The sequence below is a fragment of the Aricia agestis genome, chromosome Z (assembly GCF_905147365.1).
Source record: "Aricia agestis chromosome Z, ilAriAges1.1, whole genome shotgun sequence".
In the NCBI taxonomy this organism is placed as follows: domain Eukaryota; kingdom Metazoa; phylum Arthropoda; class Insecta; order Lepidoptera; family Lycaenidae; genus Aricia; species Aricia agestis.
The window spans coordinates 31,733,097-31,750,928 of NC_056428.1; the positions used below are offsets into that span (position 1 = coordinate 31,733,097).

Consider the following 17,832-nt stretch of genomic DNA (forward strand, 5'->3'; position numbering starts at 1 on the left):
CCTCTCAATGTTAAGTTAGCAGTGTAATGAATACATAGCTTTGGGGGTGTATCCGACTAGTTAGTGCCCCGGCAATATTGTATCTTGAGCTGATTTACGAGAATATATCAGTATATATTCTGAATACTGAGCTATTGTGGCTTATCCTCATGTTGACATAGTATGGCTGTTGTTGATAACAGATATTGCTACTATGATTGCGAAGCTGTTGGCATAATGACCAACCCTATACTGCAATACACTGTACATATTGGAGACAGTTGTATCATGTATGAGTATAATATACCTTATTTCTGTCAGATGACAGAGATAATAATTAATAATATCTATGGACGCTTCACACCACGTCAGTCTGGCCGCTGGCCCCGTAGTAAGTACCTGAAGGACTTGTGTTACAGGTACCAGACAACGGAAATATATTTAATACTTGTATACTATAAATATATTTAAGATTTTTATTATATTATACACATATTTTATATAGAGATATGTAATATCTAAGTTGGTGTAATTTTCTCGAATGAATTAATTTTAGTTATTTTATCTAATGTAGATAATATATTATAATATAAAATATTATAATCGGGAAGAGTTTGTTTGTTTGTTTGTTTGAACGCGCTAATCTCAGTAACTACTGGTCCGATTTGAAAAATTATTTCAGTGTTAGACAGCCCATTTATCGAGGAAGGCTATAGGCTATATTTTATCACGCTAATACTAATACAAGAAGTAGAGGAAAGTGTGGAAAAAACGAGAGGAAATTATTTGAAAGGGCTTATTTGACCCCACTAATCTCAGGAACTACTGGTCCGATTTGAAAAATTCTTTCAGTGTTAGCCCATTTATAGAGAAAGGCTATAGGCTATATTTTATCACTAAGACTAATAGGATCGAAGAAATAGAGGAAAATGTGAAAAAAACGTGGAAAATTATTTGAAAGGGCCTATCTCACGAAATACTGGAGATTTTTTTTGTTATTGGGCAAAGATAAGAAGTAGACCTCGTGAAGGATCATAGGCTATTTTTGTGGACTAATTTGTCTGTGAAATACAAAAAAGCCGAGCGGAACGTCTAGGATATGATATTATGTATTATGTATTTTGCGTACTATTTCCTGATGTGATTGTGGCTCTGCCCGCTTTTATATCACTTTATTTTTTGTCATTAAATGAAAACGTGTACATCTAGATTGTAGAGGCTAGAGCTTATCCTACTTATATTATAAAGGCGAAAGTTTGTGAGTATGTATGGATGTATGGATGTTTGAGGTACATACACGCTCACAAATCATCAAAAGATTCTCCAAAACCTTAACCTACACCTCACAAAACCACACAATCCTTCATCATAATAGTATAACTTACGCGTTCCTCTGGTTTCGTCTCTCGTCGCTGGCGTCGTCTAATGGCTCGACTGGCGGCGACAGCTCGTCTTTGTCGAACTGCACTCGTCGGTCGTCGTCCCGGGGACTCCCCGCTGAGCCCGACGACCACGCCCCCGACATCTGGACATAATTACAAAACGTCACGTGTTATTATTATGACGCAACGTGACGCCACAATAATATTGTGGCGTCACGTTGCTCGTCATTATTATGACGTCACAACTCACAACACGTGAGGTTTAGTACACAATATACATTGCGTTTTTAAATGGACCATTCAGATTCTGATTTGATACACAGGAAAGTACACCTTAAAATATAAACAAGACTTGCCGCCCTCGATGTTGGGCTTCTAAAAATACATTTTAAAAAATGCAACGTGTTAACGTCACAACTGCATAAGTTACAACTTTATTATTAACTAAACTAAAACTTGATTATTAACTTTGTGCATTATTTTATTTAAACCATTTTTTATGAAAATCGATTTTTAAAAAATCGATTTTTTTAATTAATACCCTTACAATTTTTTTAACCCATTTTTTATGAAAATCGATTTTTTAATTAATCGAAACGACAATCGAAAAAAAACAATCGATTGTTCGATTAATCGATTTCGATGTTACAACACTACTCTCCAACCGTCTTTCGGTTTTTCGATCAGCACGAGAATCTGACGCGAGTTTTATAGTTTTTACCCATCCCACAAAAGTGCTCAACGCCGCTAAAGAAGTTTTCACTTCAAAAATAACTGAAAAAAATGCCGCTACATCAAATTATTGCTTCCCACGATCCCATTTAATATATTAAAAGTGCTATTTGGGTTCTTCACATAATGCAAGATCGCACTAAGCGACACTACGCTGCGCTGTAGTGACGCGACGCGATAAGGCACGGCCAAACTAATGCGACGTCGCGTCGTGGGAATCTACGACGGGCATCGTAAAAAACTACGTCGCGACATCGTAACGTGCCCGCGACGGGCAGCCGCTCCGCGTACACGTTCAACGACGCGAACGCCCTAACGATGCGTTCTCTTCTGTGTCAGTGCAACAGTTGTTATTCAAAATTCAAAGATGAGTTGAGTGAGTTTCTACGTGATAATTTGTATCGTTTTGTATTGAATTGATAGATCTGCAGGACGTCTCACGAAATTGAAGTCTGTCGTCGCGTAACGTAAATTTGCAAGTCGCGTCAACGTGCCGTGCCACGTTACCGCACCGTTCCACGTCGTGAAGTGGAGCTGTGGACAGGCTCATAGTCACTATGTTTGTGCATTATGTGTTATATTGTGTAAGCCTTTGAGGCCCAAATCGAATGGCGTCTAGACTAGACAACAGACCTCTCATCTTTCAAACATACAGGGTCGGACCACCCAAATTGCTGTCAAGGTATACCGGTAGCTGGAACGTCTGAAATCGAATTGTAGATTCATAGGTTGTATTACAGATTTGGGATTCTTTTCACCTACCCTAATTTTCAGGTTGATATAAACCAGAATAAGATGAAAAAATGTATAGTTACAAAATATATAAGAAGATTAACTTTATTGCGTGGAATAAAACATAGAAAAACCAAAGCTTATATTAAGGAAAAAAGTTTGTGTATTTTTTAATGAATGGATTCTTGTAAAAAATCCAGTGCACTAAACTGGTTCTTTTTTATTTGAAGAGATAAAAGGTAGAGGAGATTTTTTTCTAAAATATATTCCTGGACTTCTATGCTCTCAGTCAGATATTATCAGATAGTTTGAAACACGTTTGTTTGTATGTCTGAGAATCGTCGAATTTCGTTAAGCATATATATATATATTGGGGCAACTATAATCACAATTCAGAACATAAATAGTAGCCGCGATGTATAAGGATTCCGATATAATTAATAGCGATCATTTTATATATCGACTTGTCCAGCCAGAGTCCACCGCAGCGAGCTACCGCAAATACTGTTCACGGTTAATTTACATCCGAGTTACTAAGAAAGTTATCCCTATGGCACTGGTATAAGGTCCTGTCACGGGCAAAATAACTTAGAATGGAGTGTAATACGATGATTGAGAACTGAGAAAGTCAACATTTTGCTTTACACTTCTGGATTTCTTATGAGGCCGATTGTGTGGACATTCTACAACGATACAGTAGTAGGCGCCATATACTAGACTAGACGTTCCACGCGACTTCTACACTCACTTCTAGCTTTCTACACGACATCGCAGTCCTTCCTCGATAAATGGGCTATCTAACACTGAAATAATTTTTCAAATCGAACCAGTAGTTCGGAGTTCCTGAGATAAGCGCGCTCAAAATAAGCCCTTTCAAATAATTTCCCCCGTTTTTTCCACATTTTCCTCTATTTATTCGCTCTTATTAGTCTTAGCGTGATAAAATATAGCTTATAGTCTTCCTCGATAAATGGGCTACCTAACACTGAAATAATTTTTCAAATCGAACCAGTAGTTCCTGAGATAAGCGCGGTCAAACAAACAAACTCTTCCGCTTCATAATATTAATATAGTAATATAGTATAGATATAGATAAGATAAATAAGTAATAAGTAGGTATATTATAGATATAAAGTGATATAGATGCTAGTAAATATGGCATGGCATGATGGCATACTTCTACTGAATGCTGGAAATGTTTATATTAATAATCTGGTAATAGCTAAACACCGGATTGTTTTCTAACGTGGGAATGAAATCGGCGACCGGAATAATGTACTTTCAGACTAGTGATACAGTGTCGCCTGATACTGTACCAGTGCAAATCAACACTGTAGCTTAGAAATCGGACGCTAAAAAATAACACTTCAATTTACGCTATTCCGTTAATAGATCGCTATTTTTATGTCTATACTAGACGTTCCGCGCGGCTTCGCCCGCGTAAATGAGATATTTCACAGAAAAATTTGTCCACAAAAAAAAGCCTATAATCCTTCACGTGGTCTACTTCTTATCTGATCCAATTAACAGAAAAAATGCTCCAGTAGTTCGTGAGATAAGCCCTTTCAAATAATTTCCTCCGTTTTTTCCACATTTTCCTCCATTTCTTCGCTCCTATTAGTCTAAGCGTGATAAAGTGTAGCCTTCCTCGATAACTGGGCTATCTAAAACTGAAAGATTTTTTTTTAATCGAATCAGTAGTTCCTGAGATTAGCGCGTTTAAATAAGCCCTTTCAAATAATTTCCCCCGTTTTTTCCACATTTTCTTCTATTTCCTCGCTCCTATTAATCTTAGCGTAATAAAATATAGCTTATAGCCTTTCTCAATAACTGGGCTATCTAACACTGAAAGAATTTTTAAATCAGACTAGTAGTTCCCCCTTTTAAAGCCCTTTCAAATAATTTTCCCCCGTTTTTTCCACATTTTCCTCTATTGCTTAGCTCCTATAAGTCTAAGCGTAATAAAATATATTCTATAGCCTTCCTCGATAAATAGACTATCTTGCTTAGCTCCTATAAGTCTAAGAGTAATAAAATATATTCTATAGCCTTCCTCGATAAATAGACTATCTAACACTGAAAGAATTTTTCAAATCGGACCAGTAGTTCCTGAGATTAGCGCGTTCAAACAAACAAACAAACAAACTAACTCTTCCGCTTTATAATATTATAGTATAAATAGATTTCTAGCCACAACATATTCTAGAGACAATATCGATTTTCTATAGATTTTACGCACCGTCATAGGCATATTTAAATGGCACTGCTAACTCCGGAATGGTCCGGACTATCGCCAGGATTAAAGAGTTTCAAAGACATTAGCGGTATTCGCGAGAGGAGAATGGAAGAGCCAAATCGGGTGAGGGCTGGTTTGGTTATATAACTTACCCTAAGCTCTAGATTTTAGGTACACAACGGTCTACCTGTACTGCGGTTCAGGCTTCACTGATGACATGCCATGCCTGTTTTTGTCGTCCTTCAAACTACGATCGCTTTCATATTGATCGCAAAATAAATTCCTCATTAAAGAACATCACGATTATGCTATGTTTAGTATCACGATACATTTTATATTTCACCTTGAAACGATTCAAATTGTGTACCAATCCAACCCTTACTAAAAACGGAATATAAATTGAAGATTTAGCGCCGAGGACGAATATTGTAGTATCAAAAAGAGCAAATTTGAATATCATCGTTGCAATATTTAAGTTGGTCCACAGCATCGACATCGTGTGCTAAGTATTATTGCGTTTTGCCATCCGAATGGATATAAAACAAGTGCGAGTCGAACTCGCGCACGATTGGTTCCGTACCGAATTACCGATATAAAGCGATTTTTTTTTTAATTTTTTTTTTTGTATGGGAGCCCACATTAATTATTAATTTTATTTTAATTATTATTATGAATATTAAATTATTAAATTATAATATAATTAAAGATTTTGTGAAAATTTTAAGTGTTTACAATCTACATATTGCCATTATGGATTACGAGCCGAAAAGGTAAAAAAAATCCCGTTTGTTGTATGGGAAACTTTATTTTGTTTTTAGTAATTGTTTTTATAGCGGCAGCAGAAATACAGAATTTGTAAAAATTTCAGAAGTGTAACCTAGCCTGGAGAACAGACAGACAGACGGACAGACCGACAGACATCGAAGTCTCAGTAATAGGGTCCTGTTTTTACCCTTAGGGTACGGAACACTAAAAAGCAACAGTCTACACTGTCCAATATCGAACTTTAGAAAACTAGTTTTAATGTCCAAAAAACGAAACAATCGAACGACATCAAACTTTTATCGTGCATCTTTTTCAAGCCATCACGACCACAGAGAAAATCAGTGTGAAGACCTAGAGGCTACATCGTGGAAGACTGCCAGTTATAATCGATAAAAATCAGGCGATCGGATAGTTTACTCCACAGTTAAGATATTGTTACGGTACATGGTATACGGAGACGTGGTGCCATCTAGCGACAAACCAGCGAAACTTACCGAGGGAGCACAGGCAACATAAATCCCCTACTCAATACTAGATGGCATGAGGTGCGCAAGTACATACTCGAACCTTCTAGAAAGGTTCAATGTTTGTTTACGTGTTTACCGTTTATTTGTTTGCGTGTTTACGTGTTTTAATTTAGACCTTATGACTGAGTGCATAAGGTCTAAATGAAATTTGCCAAAAAATTCAACTTACTGCACTTATCGTAAGGACGGCAGTTTTATTGTGGTACATGCTCGAGCCTCCTAGAAAGTTCCCACGGTTGTTTACTTGTTTACGTGAATCGGGAACTTTCTGGAATTCGTCTCGCCATATAAAAAGCCGCAGGCCGGCCCGGCGAGTCAGTTCAATCTGAGCGATCTTCGAGGCGACAACAAGTGATCAATAGTGAGTGAACCAGTGAAACCTGCGACTTGGCTACGACCTAGGACAGTGATAGTGCTTAGTGATTGGACCTAGTGATTAGTGTTTGGACTCAGTGCTAAGTGTTGTGACCTAGTGTTTAGTGCAGTGTTAATAAAGTCTTCAAGAGAGTCACCAGGTCTTTCTCTCCAAATCCTCGAACCCTAGCACGTAACAATATAAATGATCCATAAAATATCAATTAAGTAACATAAATCCAAACGATCATCAGTAGTTAACTAGCTAACGCAATTAGTGAGTGACTATGTCTCGAGATGACGCGACCACTTGACAACGATTGTCTTGTAATCCATTGTTGTGTCCGATTAACAACAAAGACCCACTGATAGAGCTACGGAAACCTGAACGTCCATTGACGTATCAGCTTGATATTAATCAGAATTCAGAACTAATGGCTCAATTCAGACGGCAATGAGACTTTAATTGAGTGAGACGTCTTGCAAATCTGTCAATTGCATAAGTACTTTAGAAAATGCGTCTACGAGTCGCGTTGCGGTCTAAATTGACTCTTTGTCATTAACTCATTACTGAATGTAAGTGTGAGGAACTAAAAGAATGACATTAGTTTAAGCGGTGGTGCAAAATGCATAGATTTATCAAAGATCATTAAATTGAGAAAAAGAATAATCTTTAAATGATGTTTTTTCACCCTCAGATAAAGAACTGCTTATAAATGCAAAATCACACTTCTATATTATATCTAATATATAAAAATATGTCGGGTTTTCCTTCCTGACGCTATAACTCCAGAACGCACGAACCGATTTCCACGGTTTTGCATTCGTTGGAAAGGTCTCGGGCTCCGTGAGGTCTATAGAAAAAAAAAATCAGAAAAAACTTCAAGAGAAAAGCAGGAAAACAGGGAAAATCATTTTATGGCAAAACAACATTTGCCGGGACAGCTAGTTGTATTGTATACTAAATAACGTACCTGTGGCTCTGATTCGGAACTGATATGAAGGCCGCTCACTGGTGACAACTCGACACTGCTTGGTTGACTAACATCGCCTAAAACAAAACGTTACACTTGGTTAAATATTAGTTAAACACACTATAAAATGGTGGGGTAAGTAATAGTTACAGAAAAATACTCTGGGTCCTGTTGAAGTACATAGAATAAATCACGGAAAAAATACTAAATCCCACATGAAACTTCTGCGCAAGTCTTTTACGAAGAGCTAGTTATGAATGAAGTACGTATTTTCTGCGACAACAAACAGAGATACTGCAAATTATTGTGACACATTTAAGGGATTCCCCTTTGATTACAATATGGATCCATACTAGGAGTAAGAAGGGCTTTATAAAACCCTCCATACTCCTCAAAAATAAACAAGGTGTAACCACCGCGGCCCAAAGGGGCATGACCCCCCCCCCCCCCCAAAATCTGGGACAAATGGATAAATCTCAAAATCTTGCCAAATAATAAAAGGAAATTTCTAGCTACCCCATAGCAGCGACAAATATTTTTTTAGTGTAGTGACTAAACTGTACTCGACGAAACGAGGCGGTAGCGGTCATTGCTTCATATTCAGTTCACATCGAGTATGTAAAATACCATATCGCCCTTAGACTAGGAACATCTGACACTTCATTGTCAATCGCGGTTTCTTATTTCTATAGAAAATGGCAGATTTTTTGACAGGGAGACAATGAACGCTACTGTCTCCCCCCCACCCTCCGCGCTACTGTCTGACCCCCTCCAAAATTTTAGGCTGGGACCGCGCCTGACTAAGTGATAATACTTTAGGGTGTGTATGTATCCCTTATAGTGAGTTCACTGTGAAAGTTTGTATGGAAAAAACCCTGACACTGGGGAGCTGGCACATACAAATCACAAAAAAATGTTTGCTCTTTCAGCGCCAAAATAGCAAACTTGCATGAAATATAAAAATTTGTCGTGAAAATAAAATGTCTTGTATAAAACACGGTTAAAAAGTTGACGAAAAGTTTGAAAAAAACGACGGTAATTCGCGACGATATAAAGTGACGTCTTGTCATCGTAACAGCATGGTCTGGTGTTGAAAGCTCTACAGTCTACACTCTACCTCAATGATGTTCTATGTTACTAACGTAACTAGATTGGAAGTTTACGGTAGCAACGCGTTGCCACTTCGAAGATGCCTGCAGGCATATCTCACATACGAGTATATAATGACATAACGAATATATGACTTGACCATTGTCTTTTGAACAAAAAAGTGGTTACGCATTTCTGAGAATCTTTTGTAAGACATTGCTACTCTAGTATTTTAGAAACTCATTGCTCTACTTACTCTACAGAATATTCAAGAGATCTATTTTACCACTATCGCAGTATTGATTATTATCGCCGACCAAGGACTTAAGACTTTAGAACTTAAAATATTGAACCAAATCCGTCCTGTAGTTTTTGCGTAAAGAAGTAACAAGCATCATAATTCATAATACTTGCGTCAAATTTGTATCACAAAAGTTATAAAAAATAAAAATACTATAGTAAAAAAATCAACCATTTTTGTCCATCAAATCGCTAACAAATACGATAGCACCTAAATGTCGATTTAACAAGGTACCTAAAGGTGTAATTGCATACGTTAAATATTCACGACCTCGTGAATGTGATTCATCAATATTCCTCAAGCTTACTCGAACGGCTCAATTTGTACCTAAAGGTGGCCTTCCGATCCACGTGCCATGCGACCGCGACCGACGAAAATTCAAAGAAAATGCCAAGCTATGATAGGTGTCATCAGGGCCCCCGCTACCATATGTGCAATGTGTGCAATGCACACGGGCGCCATCCTCTAGGGGCGCCAATTGCCAAATCGTCATCTTTATGGGCGCCAAAACCAAGGACTCAAAAAATTCGCCTAAAGGGTCGCCATTGAAATCCTTATTTTGCACACGGGCGCCAGTAGCCCTTACGGGGGCCCTGGGTGTCATTGCATGCATTTTTGCTCTACGCCACTAGAAACAAAGATGAGAAGTTAATATACCTAGCGGAATAGAGAAACAAAGGCCTGAGCAAGCGAGATGTCAGTTGTCACTATCAGTAGGTAACACTGCGTGGTAAAAAGAGACGTGTGATGCATGACAGCAGAACTCTTTTTTGACGTCCAGTGGGCACTTATCGGCGCATTGACAATTTAATCCCATAGAAAGATGCTTGTGTTAGTGTATATGTCGCAGCCGACTGGTTTAAATAGCCGTTCAATCAAACAGCTAGCCCTTTGACTGAACAATGCCATTCAATCACACGGCTATACGTCGTTTAGCCGACTTGTTGACTGCAACGTTCAACACTACAGCTAGACGACGCTTAGCCAACTAGTTTAACGGCAAATTAACTAGGGCCATCATTAGCTTAATAATATGTAATTTGGGAGAATAGGAAATCTTTTTGTATTTTATTGAAAGATTATTCTCGGATTAAGTTTAATGCAATAAGTAAAAATAAAAAATTCTGAGGCGTGTTTTGTGACGGTCGCCGGCTACTACCGCAGCGCAGTCACAGTTCTTACCTAACCTACTTTTGAACTTTCTGGATTGTGTTTGTTTTTGTTTTGGCGGGGCCCGAGCCCCCCTTTTATTTGACGACGGTCGCCGGTTGCTGCCGCAGCACGCTCGCTGCGCTCGCTCGGCTCCCTCTGTGTTGTGGTCTAAGTTCTAACCTAACCTAACCAACTTTTGGACTTTCTGGATTGTGTTTGTTTGCCCCCCGAACCCCCCTTTCGGGGGGGCTGCGTCCATCCATTTCATAATCCCGTAATTTCTCCTCGAATATTTGTTGAAATTTTGATTCACTCGTATGTCGTCTCTTTAATAACACTTGTAACTTTTATTAACTACTTTATTTCCGAAAAACAACCACAAACACCAACAAACACCTGCTAGTTGACGCCATATTGTAAATAAAACGCACCTAGCGCCGCAGCGGTGCGCGCTGAACTACTTCAATTAGACGGCGGCTTTTGAATCAGTTGTATTGTTGAACGTTTTGAGCGACTAAAATATTCAATATAAAAGCTAGACGTGTGATTGAATGGCGTTGTTCAGTCAAAGGGCTAGTTGTTTGATTGAACGGCTATTTAAGCCAGTCGGCTGCGACATATACGTACACATATTTTTACACACAGATGTAAATCGATTTCGGTGTCGTTTGACAGCTCGAGATTGTTGCTCTATTCGGCTAGGTATACATAATTATATTAACTTTATGACTAGAAAGCAGCGGCGGCGTCGGTCTCTATACCAATATCGGTAGAAAATTAAACCTATAGGGCCTATAGGTTTCATTATCTACCAATATTGGGCTATAGCCTATAGTATATAGGCTATAGCCTATGTCAGCGGCATTTTATTTTATTTTTCGTCGGTCGCAGTTGCTTGCGGCAATCGGAAAGCCACCTTATGGCTCAATTTGTACCTAATAGCCGATTAACCTGCCAAAAGCGATAGCTCACGTGTTCCTAGTCTTAAGCTAATCACATTAAATATTTCACCAAGGTTGAGTTTTTGACAATGTCCAATGTTGGTTCATGGTTACATAAATATTCACCCACGGCAAATATGAATAAGGGTCAGTTGATATTGTAATGCGACGAAGCGATGCCATGCACATAGAAACGAGTACGATAAGTCTACATCATACAACGCGGAGATCGTAGATGTATCAAGTGCCACGTCCGCGTCATCGTGGTAAATATAGTGCCCAAGTGTGTGGTCAGTTCGGAAATGCAGTGTTCTCTTTAACCCTCATAAGGCATAGCCTAGTGGAACGACCTTACTATCTGGTAAGCGAGTAGTGTTTAGAGAAAATTTTGTCAGAACTCTAACAATGCAATGCATTCCTAACAACCATTTTACTCTCCTCTCGCTTCCTTCTACGTCTCCCATAAGACCTATTATAAAATTCAATCATAGTTTTCTAATGTAAATATTCAACAAGCGCTACCTACATATTTTGAAATGTCATCGGTCAGAAAAGCAAACAACGCAGCAAGCTCTACATACTCGTAATATTTTGAAATATCATCGGTCAGAAACGCAAGCAACGCAGCAAGCTCTTGAAATATCGTCGTCGGTCAGAAACGCAAGCAACGCAGAAAGCTCTACAATTTTGAAATATCGTCGGTCAGAAACGCAAGCAACGCAGCAAGCTCTTGAAATATCGTCGTCGGTCAGAAACGCAAGCAACGCAGCAAGCTCTACAAAATTATTTTGAAATATCGTCGGCCAGAAACGTCGCATACAAAAACCATGAACACCGCAAATTGACTGGGCGGGCGAGAATGGACTCGTGCGACATGCAAATTTAATGGTCTGCATCTACGTACTTCATAAATAAACGTATTAATATCGCTGTGAATACGCCGATTGTACTGCATTAATTAAACATTATTGCAGTGTTATTAGCAAATTACTACCACTTTCCAGTAGACACCACTTTATTCTTTTGTCGTGACAGCACTGACCGGTATTGAAAATACTGTACCTGGACTTAAATTATTTGACAGCCATTTCATTTTTAATTTCAGTGACATTAAAATTTAAATTAGTAGAACTAGATTGCAGGATATGCTGGACAACAGTTTGACTATTTATACTGCATGGCAGTGTTGCCCCGTACAAAGGGTCTGAGAATAATTTTGATATCCAAAATTTTCAGGGCCAACAACCTAGTAATTTTATCCAAATTATAAATCTCCTCTACTAAATCATTGAATCGGCTATATCGTAATCTCTCATAACTCTTAATTAATTATCTTAAAACTAACAGTCTGAGGTTAGCAGAAAGTCAGTCGGTTACCACGGCGACGCTGCGCTGGCTGGGTCTTTCTTATGTAACCCACAGAGCTGATCTTTGAATTAGCTCCGTGGAGCTGATATTAATATAAAATAGACTATAGAGGGTCGATCAAATCCATGTTGAGTTATTACTGTATTTTGCACTACGTACAATATACAGATGACCTAAGGGCCGCATAATATCGGGATTAGAGACCGATAAATCCGCAAATCCGACTGGCGTAATCACAGCCGGCAGACCTAAGCGAACTGTTTTCGCATTAACGTGTTCGGCTTGTAGCGCTGAAATACTTAGGGCCTGTTTCACCATTTCCTGATAAGTAACGAATAGGCTATCCACCAATTAATTAACTTGACAGCCCTAGTAGACAAGTGGCAGTGGTCAAAAAGTTGCGAATAGTCTATTCGGCACTTTATCAGAAAGTGGTGAAACAGGCCCTTAAACTTGCACCACACAGTTTCTATGAGAAATGCCGCAACGTCACATATTTGGCCCTACTATGCTTAAAAAAGTATTTTTTCAGCGCTGCTACTTCCACATTGAGAAGTAACAGACTTCAATCGCGTGGGATGCAAGTCTGTTAATTCAATACAGAAATGCATTAATTGACCCTGGAACATATTATTATTATACACACCCCAAAGTACAATCACTAAGTTTTGTTACATTTTATGTATGTGATAGCCTACAGGCTACAACATAATATACATTATACAGTATGTGAACAAGAGCCCTAAAAACTGGCCATACCTTGCGAGTAGGGCGGCGGCGCAGCAAGGTCTCTAAGAGGCTCGGCGGTGTTCTGCAGCCGCGGCGGCTGGGTGGCCTCGTTCCACACCACTCTCTCCATCTCCTCGTCCAGTCTTAGCTCATCAGCTCCTTCCCCCTGGAGAAAATACGCGAGGTTAAAAAAACGTGTGGCACTGGGGGACTGCCGCGGCAAAGTTATTGCATAGCATCTAGTCTACACGCATACTTCTAGTCGCAAGCACACAGACACCATGCCGAAGTCTGACAGTCTGAATGTTAGGTTTTTTTTCGTTAATTGTAGTTTTTTGATTCGGTCGCCGCACTCAAAGCCGCGATAAAAGCTATGTAATTATAGCTTAAAAACATATTTGAGACAAAATACTATCCATAGAATGAAAAAGTAAATTGTGTACATATTCGATAAATATTATAATACGTTCGCATAACGCAAGCATTTACTAAAGTTTTAATCATCTTTACCAGCAGCGCCAAATACAAGCTGAAATGTAAATTCAATATTCAAACTTGAACTTGGGATAGAATCTGTAGTTGCACAGTATAAATTATACATGTATTACACCACATTTATTTCAATTCATTTAGAGTAGACGCACACAATTTCTTCGCGATTTCGTTAACATGATTTTTTAATAATTCATTTTTATGCTTGATTATTATATTATAAGCTACGAATTGTTTCATTTTGAAACATAGACTGTACTCTGTACTACATTATATTTGCGAGGGCCTTACTAGCGAAAACACGATATTTTAAAATTTTCTCGATAGAAAGGAACTACAATATTTCATATCTATTCTGCGTCGTTCTTTTTCCCCTGCCTGCCTAGTATACGCCGACGAGATATCTCACTCTCGAGATAATTAAATACTACTTGTCTCATAATGTCAAAATCTCGACATAATCTCGACGAAACTCTATAAAAATGTGTTATTTCGATGATAGATCTACGCGAGAAAAAATGTTTGTCATGCTAGGGTCAATAGAGATGAAGAGACAAACCATCAAACATCGAGAAAACATGTAGAGTGAGATATCTCGTTGGCGTATGCTAGGCGGGCGTGTGAAAAGAGTTTGTAGTTTTTATTATTCGTAGGAAAAGAGAAGGACGATGTTTGCTTTTTTGCAATAGTCACCGTCTTAACTAAACAAAGAGGTTTCAAAAAGTGCGTCTGTAAATTCATTTGAGTTGATTAAGCTTGATTTTAAGAGTACGGCCGTTGCTCTACTGTATGATATTTATATTGTAGCTGCGGTCGAACGTGACCCTGAACTTCATCCGTGAAATTTTACACGAAATCCAATTTCGGATTGGAATTTCAACCATAAAAGCTTTCAGCGGCTGAAATGTGTCAATAGTGGGAACTGTGACCAATTATATTAATTGTTTCATTCTAGACCGCGTCCTCATTATACGCGGTGCGGCGCCGTCACCGTGCAACGACACGACATCGTCGCACGTCAGCCGTCGCCACCGTGCCGTGACACGACACGGTGCGAACGCGACGTTGCGTCGCCTCGTGTGAGTCGTGCCCCTATTCCGTCAATACTTTGCTGTTGGTGCGCTCGAACGTGTTTGTTTGGATTTCCTAAGAGGACGAATGAAAAAGTAACAGCAACAGAGAAAATTTTAGGTAAAGCTCGACAAGGCTTTAAACGAACGTGGCGAAAAAAGGAACTAACGCCGGCGGCATACAAAAACGCCATTTTTGACATACTTTTGACAGTTCTCCTTTACCGGCAGCGCCACCGCCCACGTTCATTTAAAGCGGTGTCGCTCTTTATTATTAAATTCTTCTTCTTCACTTTTTTTATCAGTCAATCACAGACGATCTTGCTTAAAAATTTTCACAGATTAAGAGTAGGTTTATAGTACTAGGCCTGATGCTTTCGCGTCGTTGCACAGTGAAGGCGCCGCGCCGTGTTTAATGGGGACGCGACCACAGTCTGGTTGTTGTACTGTTTGTCCAATATAATATTATGTTACCTTCTTGTTCTCGGCTGCAAGGAAAATCAAGGCTTTTTTTATTTATTATATTTATTATTATGAAATTGTGTCAAAAAACATTCTCCAACACCAGGTGCCTTAGATATTTTAATAGCTCTTTTACCGACATTGCTCCTCTGCTCGGATATCCGATCATTTCGGATGGCTGTAAGCCGACGACGTACGTACCGGACCGTACGAGTGCTCGAGGCCCGACTCCCGAGGTCACGGTCAAAGCAAAATCATTACCGCGGCCTAAATACACCGCTTCCGCGCCCGATTATGTTTGAGGCGATTTTTTTGTATGTGATGTAATGTATTTTTTGTTTATGTTATATTATATTATATTATTACTATATAAATCGATACTAATATTATAAATGCAAAGGTGTGTCTGTCTGTTTGGCTGTCTATCTGTCCATCTGCCGTCCGTCTGTTACCTCTTCACGCCCAAACCGCTGAACCAAGCTAGAGATATATTGTTTTTATTCCAAAAAAATTTACTGTTCCTGCGCGGTCAGCGAATATTGGCGCAACGGAGCTGAGTTGGCTTTAACTAGTAAGATATACAGTGTGTAACAAAAATAAGTGATAATACTTTAGGTGTGTACGTGTTCCTTGTAGTGAGGTCATTGTGAAAGTAGCAGCGCTGAAAGACGATTTTTTTTTCACTTTTGTATGGGGAAACTCGTTCCGCTCGGGCCCCTGCCCATACAAAAGTGAACATTTTTTTTCGTCTTTCAGCGCTGCTACTTTCACACTCTCTACAAGGAACACGAACACACCCTAAAGTATTATCACTTATTTTTGTTACACACTGTATAATATTTGGCTGATGTTGGTTGTAAGTAGTAACATGTTTTTGTTGTAAACTTGTAACATTGTTGCATTGAAATGAGTCTGTTTCCTTAAAAAATAGTGATATAAAATACTAAAAACTAGTTTTTCGCGCAACATTCGAATTTCCCGGGAAAGGACCCGGGAAAGTTCCCACTCCGCAGCACTCAAAATTGCTGCACTGAATTTTATTGAATTCGGCTTTCCACTTTACACGGATACAATTTCGCATTTGCTTCACGAGAATTTTGGGTTTCCAGGTTTAGTATTTGGGATCTCATCATCAAAAAAATCATTTCCCTCCACGGCCCGCGCTTGCACACAATATCCTCAACTGTACTTATCGCTTTGTTTGGTTAATTGACAAGTGTTCGTCAGTGTTTCATTACTAATTTTATCGTTCTCGTATCCGGCGGGACGACACCCGATACGACCAACTCAATCGCATGTTACAAAATTGGACGCTGTTAAGCATTCGTGTACTAACCCACATAAAAATTACGTATTGAGTTATGAATGCAGTTATGTTCTTTAGATGATTTAGAACAAGACAGCATTCAAAATTCAATTTAATCAACAAAAAAAATGTGGGTTAGGACACTCATGCTTAGCAGCGACCAAATAAATGTTTACATGTCAATAAAAAATAATAACCTTCATGAAAAAAAAACACTACGAGCACCAACAATGTTTTATTTACTGAATGTTATATAACCCGCGGTCATGCAAAAATTCTGGGACAACAAAATATATTTTTCTACAGTAACCTACGTCATTCGACGTAGGCTACTTTATATAACTTTAAATATTGTAATGGCCTCAGTAGTCCTTTAAAAGCTGTGTATGGACTTTTAAGAATGACGAAATTTTATGAACTAAACTAAGTACGTACGAAAATTATAATTTCAGAATTACATATATCCTACTAATACAAGATGTAAGGCTTCTTACAGACGAACGGCACGTGTCGGCGGCACGTGTCGGCGGCAGTCGACGGCAGTCGGCGGCAGCCGTTGACAGTTTATGACGCATGCAGGGGACCTACCACGATCTTCCCTAAAACTATCATGTTTCCAAAACACGTTGTTGTAAGATTACAATAACATTACCGTAGGTACTCACTTTTAAAATATAATTTTACTTATTTGTTAAATCCGCTGTGAAATATCAACTTTTTTAAGATCGCTACGCTATCGCTAAGACTTTAAATTAATATTGCTTATATGTCAAACGGTGTCGCTTAGTAGAGGTGGTGGTCGGCCCCCAGTTTTGACGTACAGCCTAAGGGTGCGTCCACAGGTCGGTATCGTACGCAACGGAAGTCTCGCATCAAACGGACAATTTTTTCACAGTCTGATTTGGCAGCGTACGGATTACCGACTAGCCTAGTAAATGAATGCTCTAAACGGGGGTGTGCATGGAAAAGTTGAAAGCAGAAATTTTGACTTAGGAACTTTGTTTGGACTAATTTGAAGATAAACATACTGGCTAGTCGGTAATCCGTACGCTGCCGATACAGTGGACGTACTGCCTGGACTTAGTAGTCGGTACCAACCCAGAACTGAGATACTTGACATAAAACTTAGCCAGTACCGACTTCAAAAGAATGAAAATTGAGTACAGAATTCGTTGAGATTTAGTCGAATTTTGAAAAAGGCACTTTTAGGTCATTTTAAGAATATTATTTTTTTCTTGGAA

At 38.9% G+C, this 17,832-nt stretch overlaps 1 protein-coding gene across 4 annotated transcripts in view; it reads right to left on the reverse strand.

Moving 5' to 3' along the window:
* The window catches only part of LOC121738851 (anion exchange protein 3), a 100,035-nt gene that overhangs the window by 43,618 nt on the left and 38,585 nt on the right, over window positions 1–17,832 (reverse strand). For all 4 annotated transcript variants that reach the window (XM_042131113.1, XM_042131109.1, XM_042131110.1 and 1 more), the window contains exons 2-4: window positions 13,292–13,427; window positions 7,682–7,758; window positions 1,365–1,504 (exon numbers count right to left, since the gene is read on the reverse strand). In XM_042131113.1, the coding sequence (XP_041987047.1) occupies window positions 1,365–1,504; window positions 7,682–7,758; window positions 13,292–13,427 (353 nt within the window). The remainder of the gene's footprint in view (window positions 1–1,364; window positions 1,505–7,681; window positions 7,759–13,291; window positions 13,428–17,832) is intronic.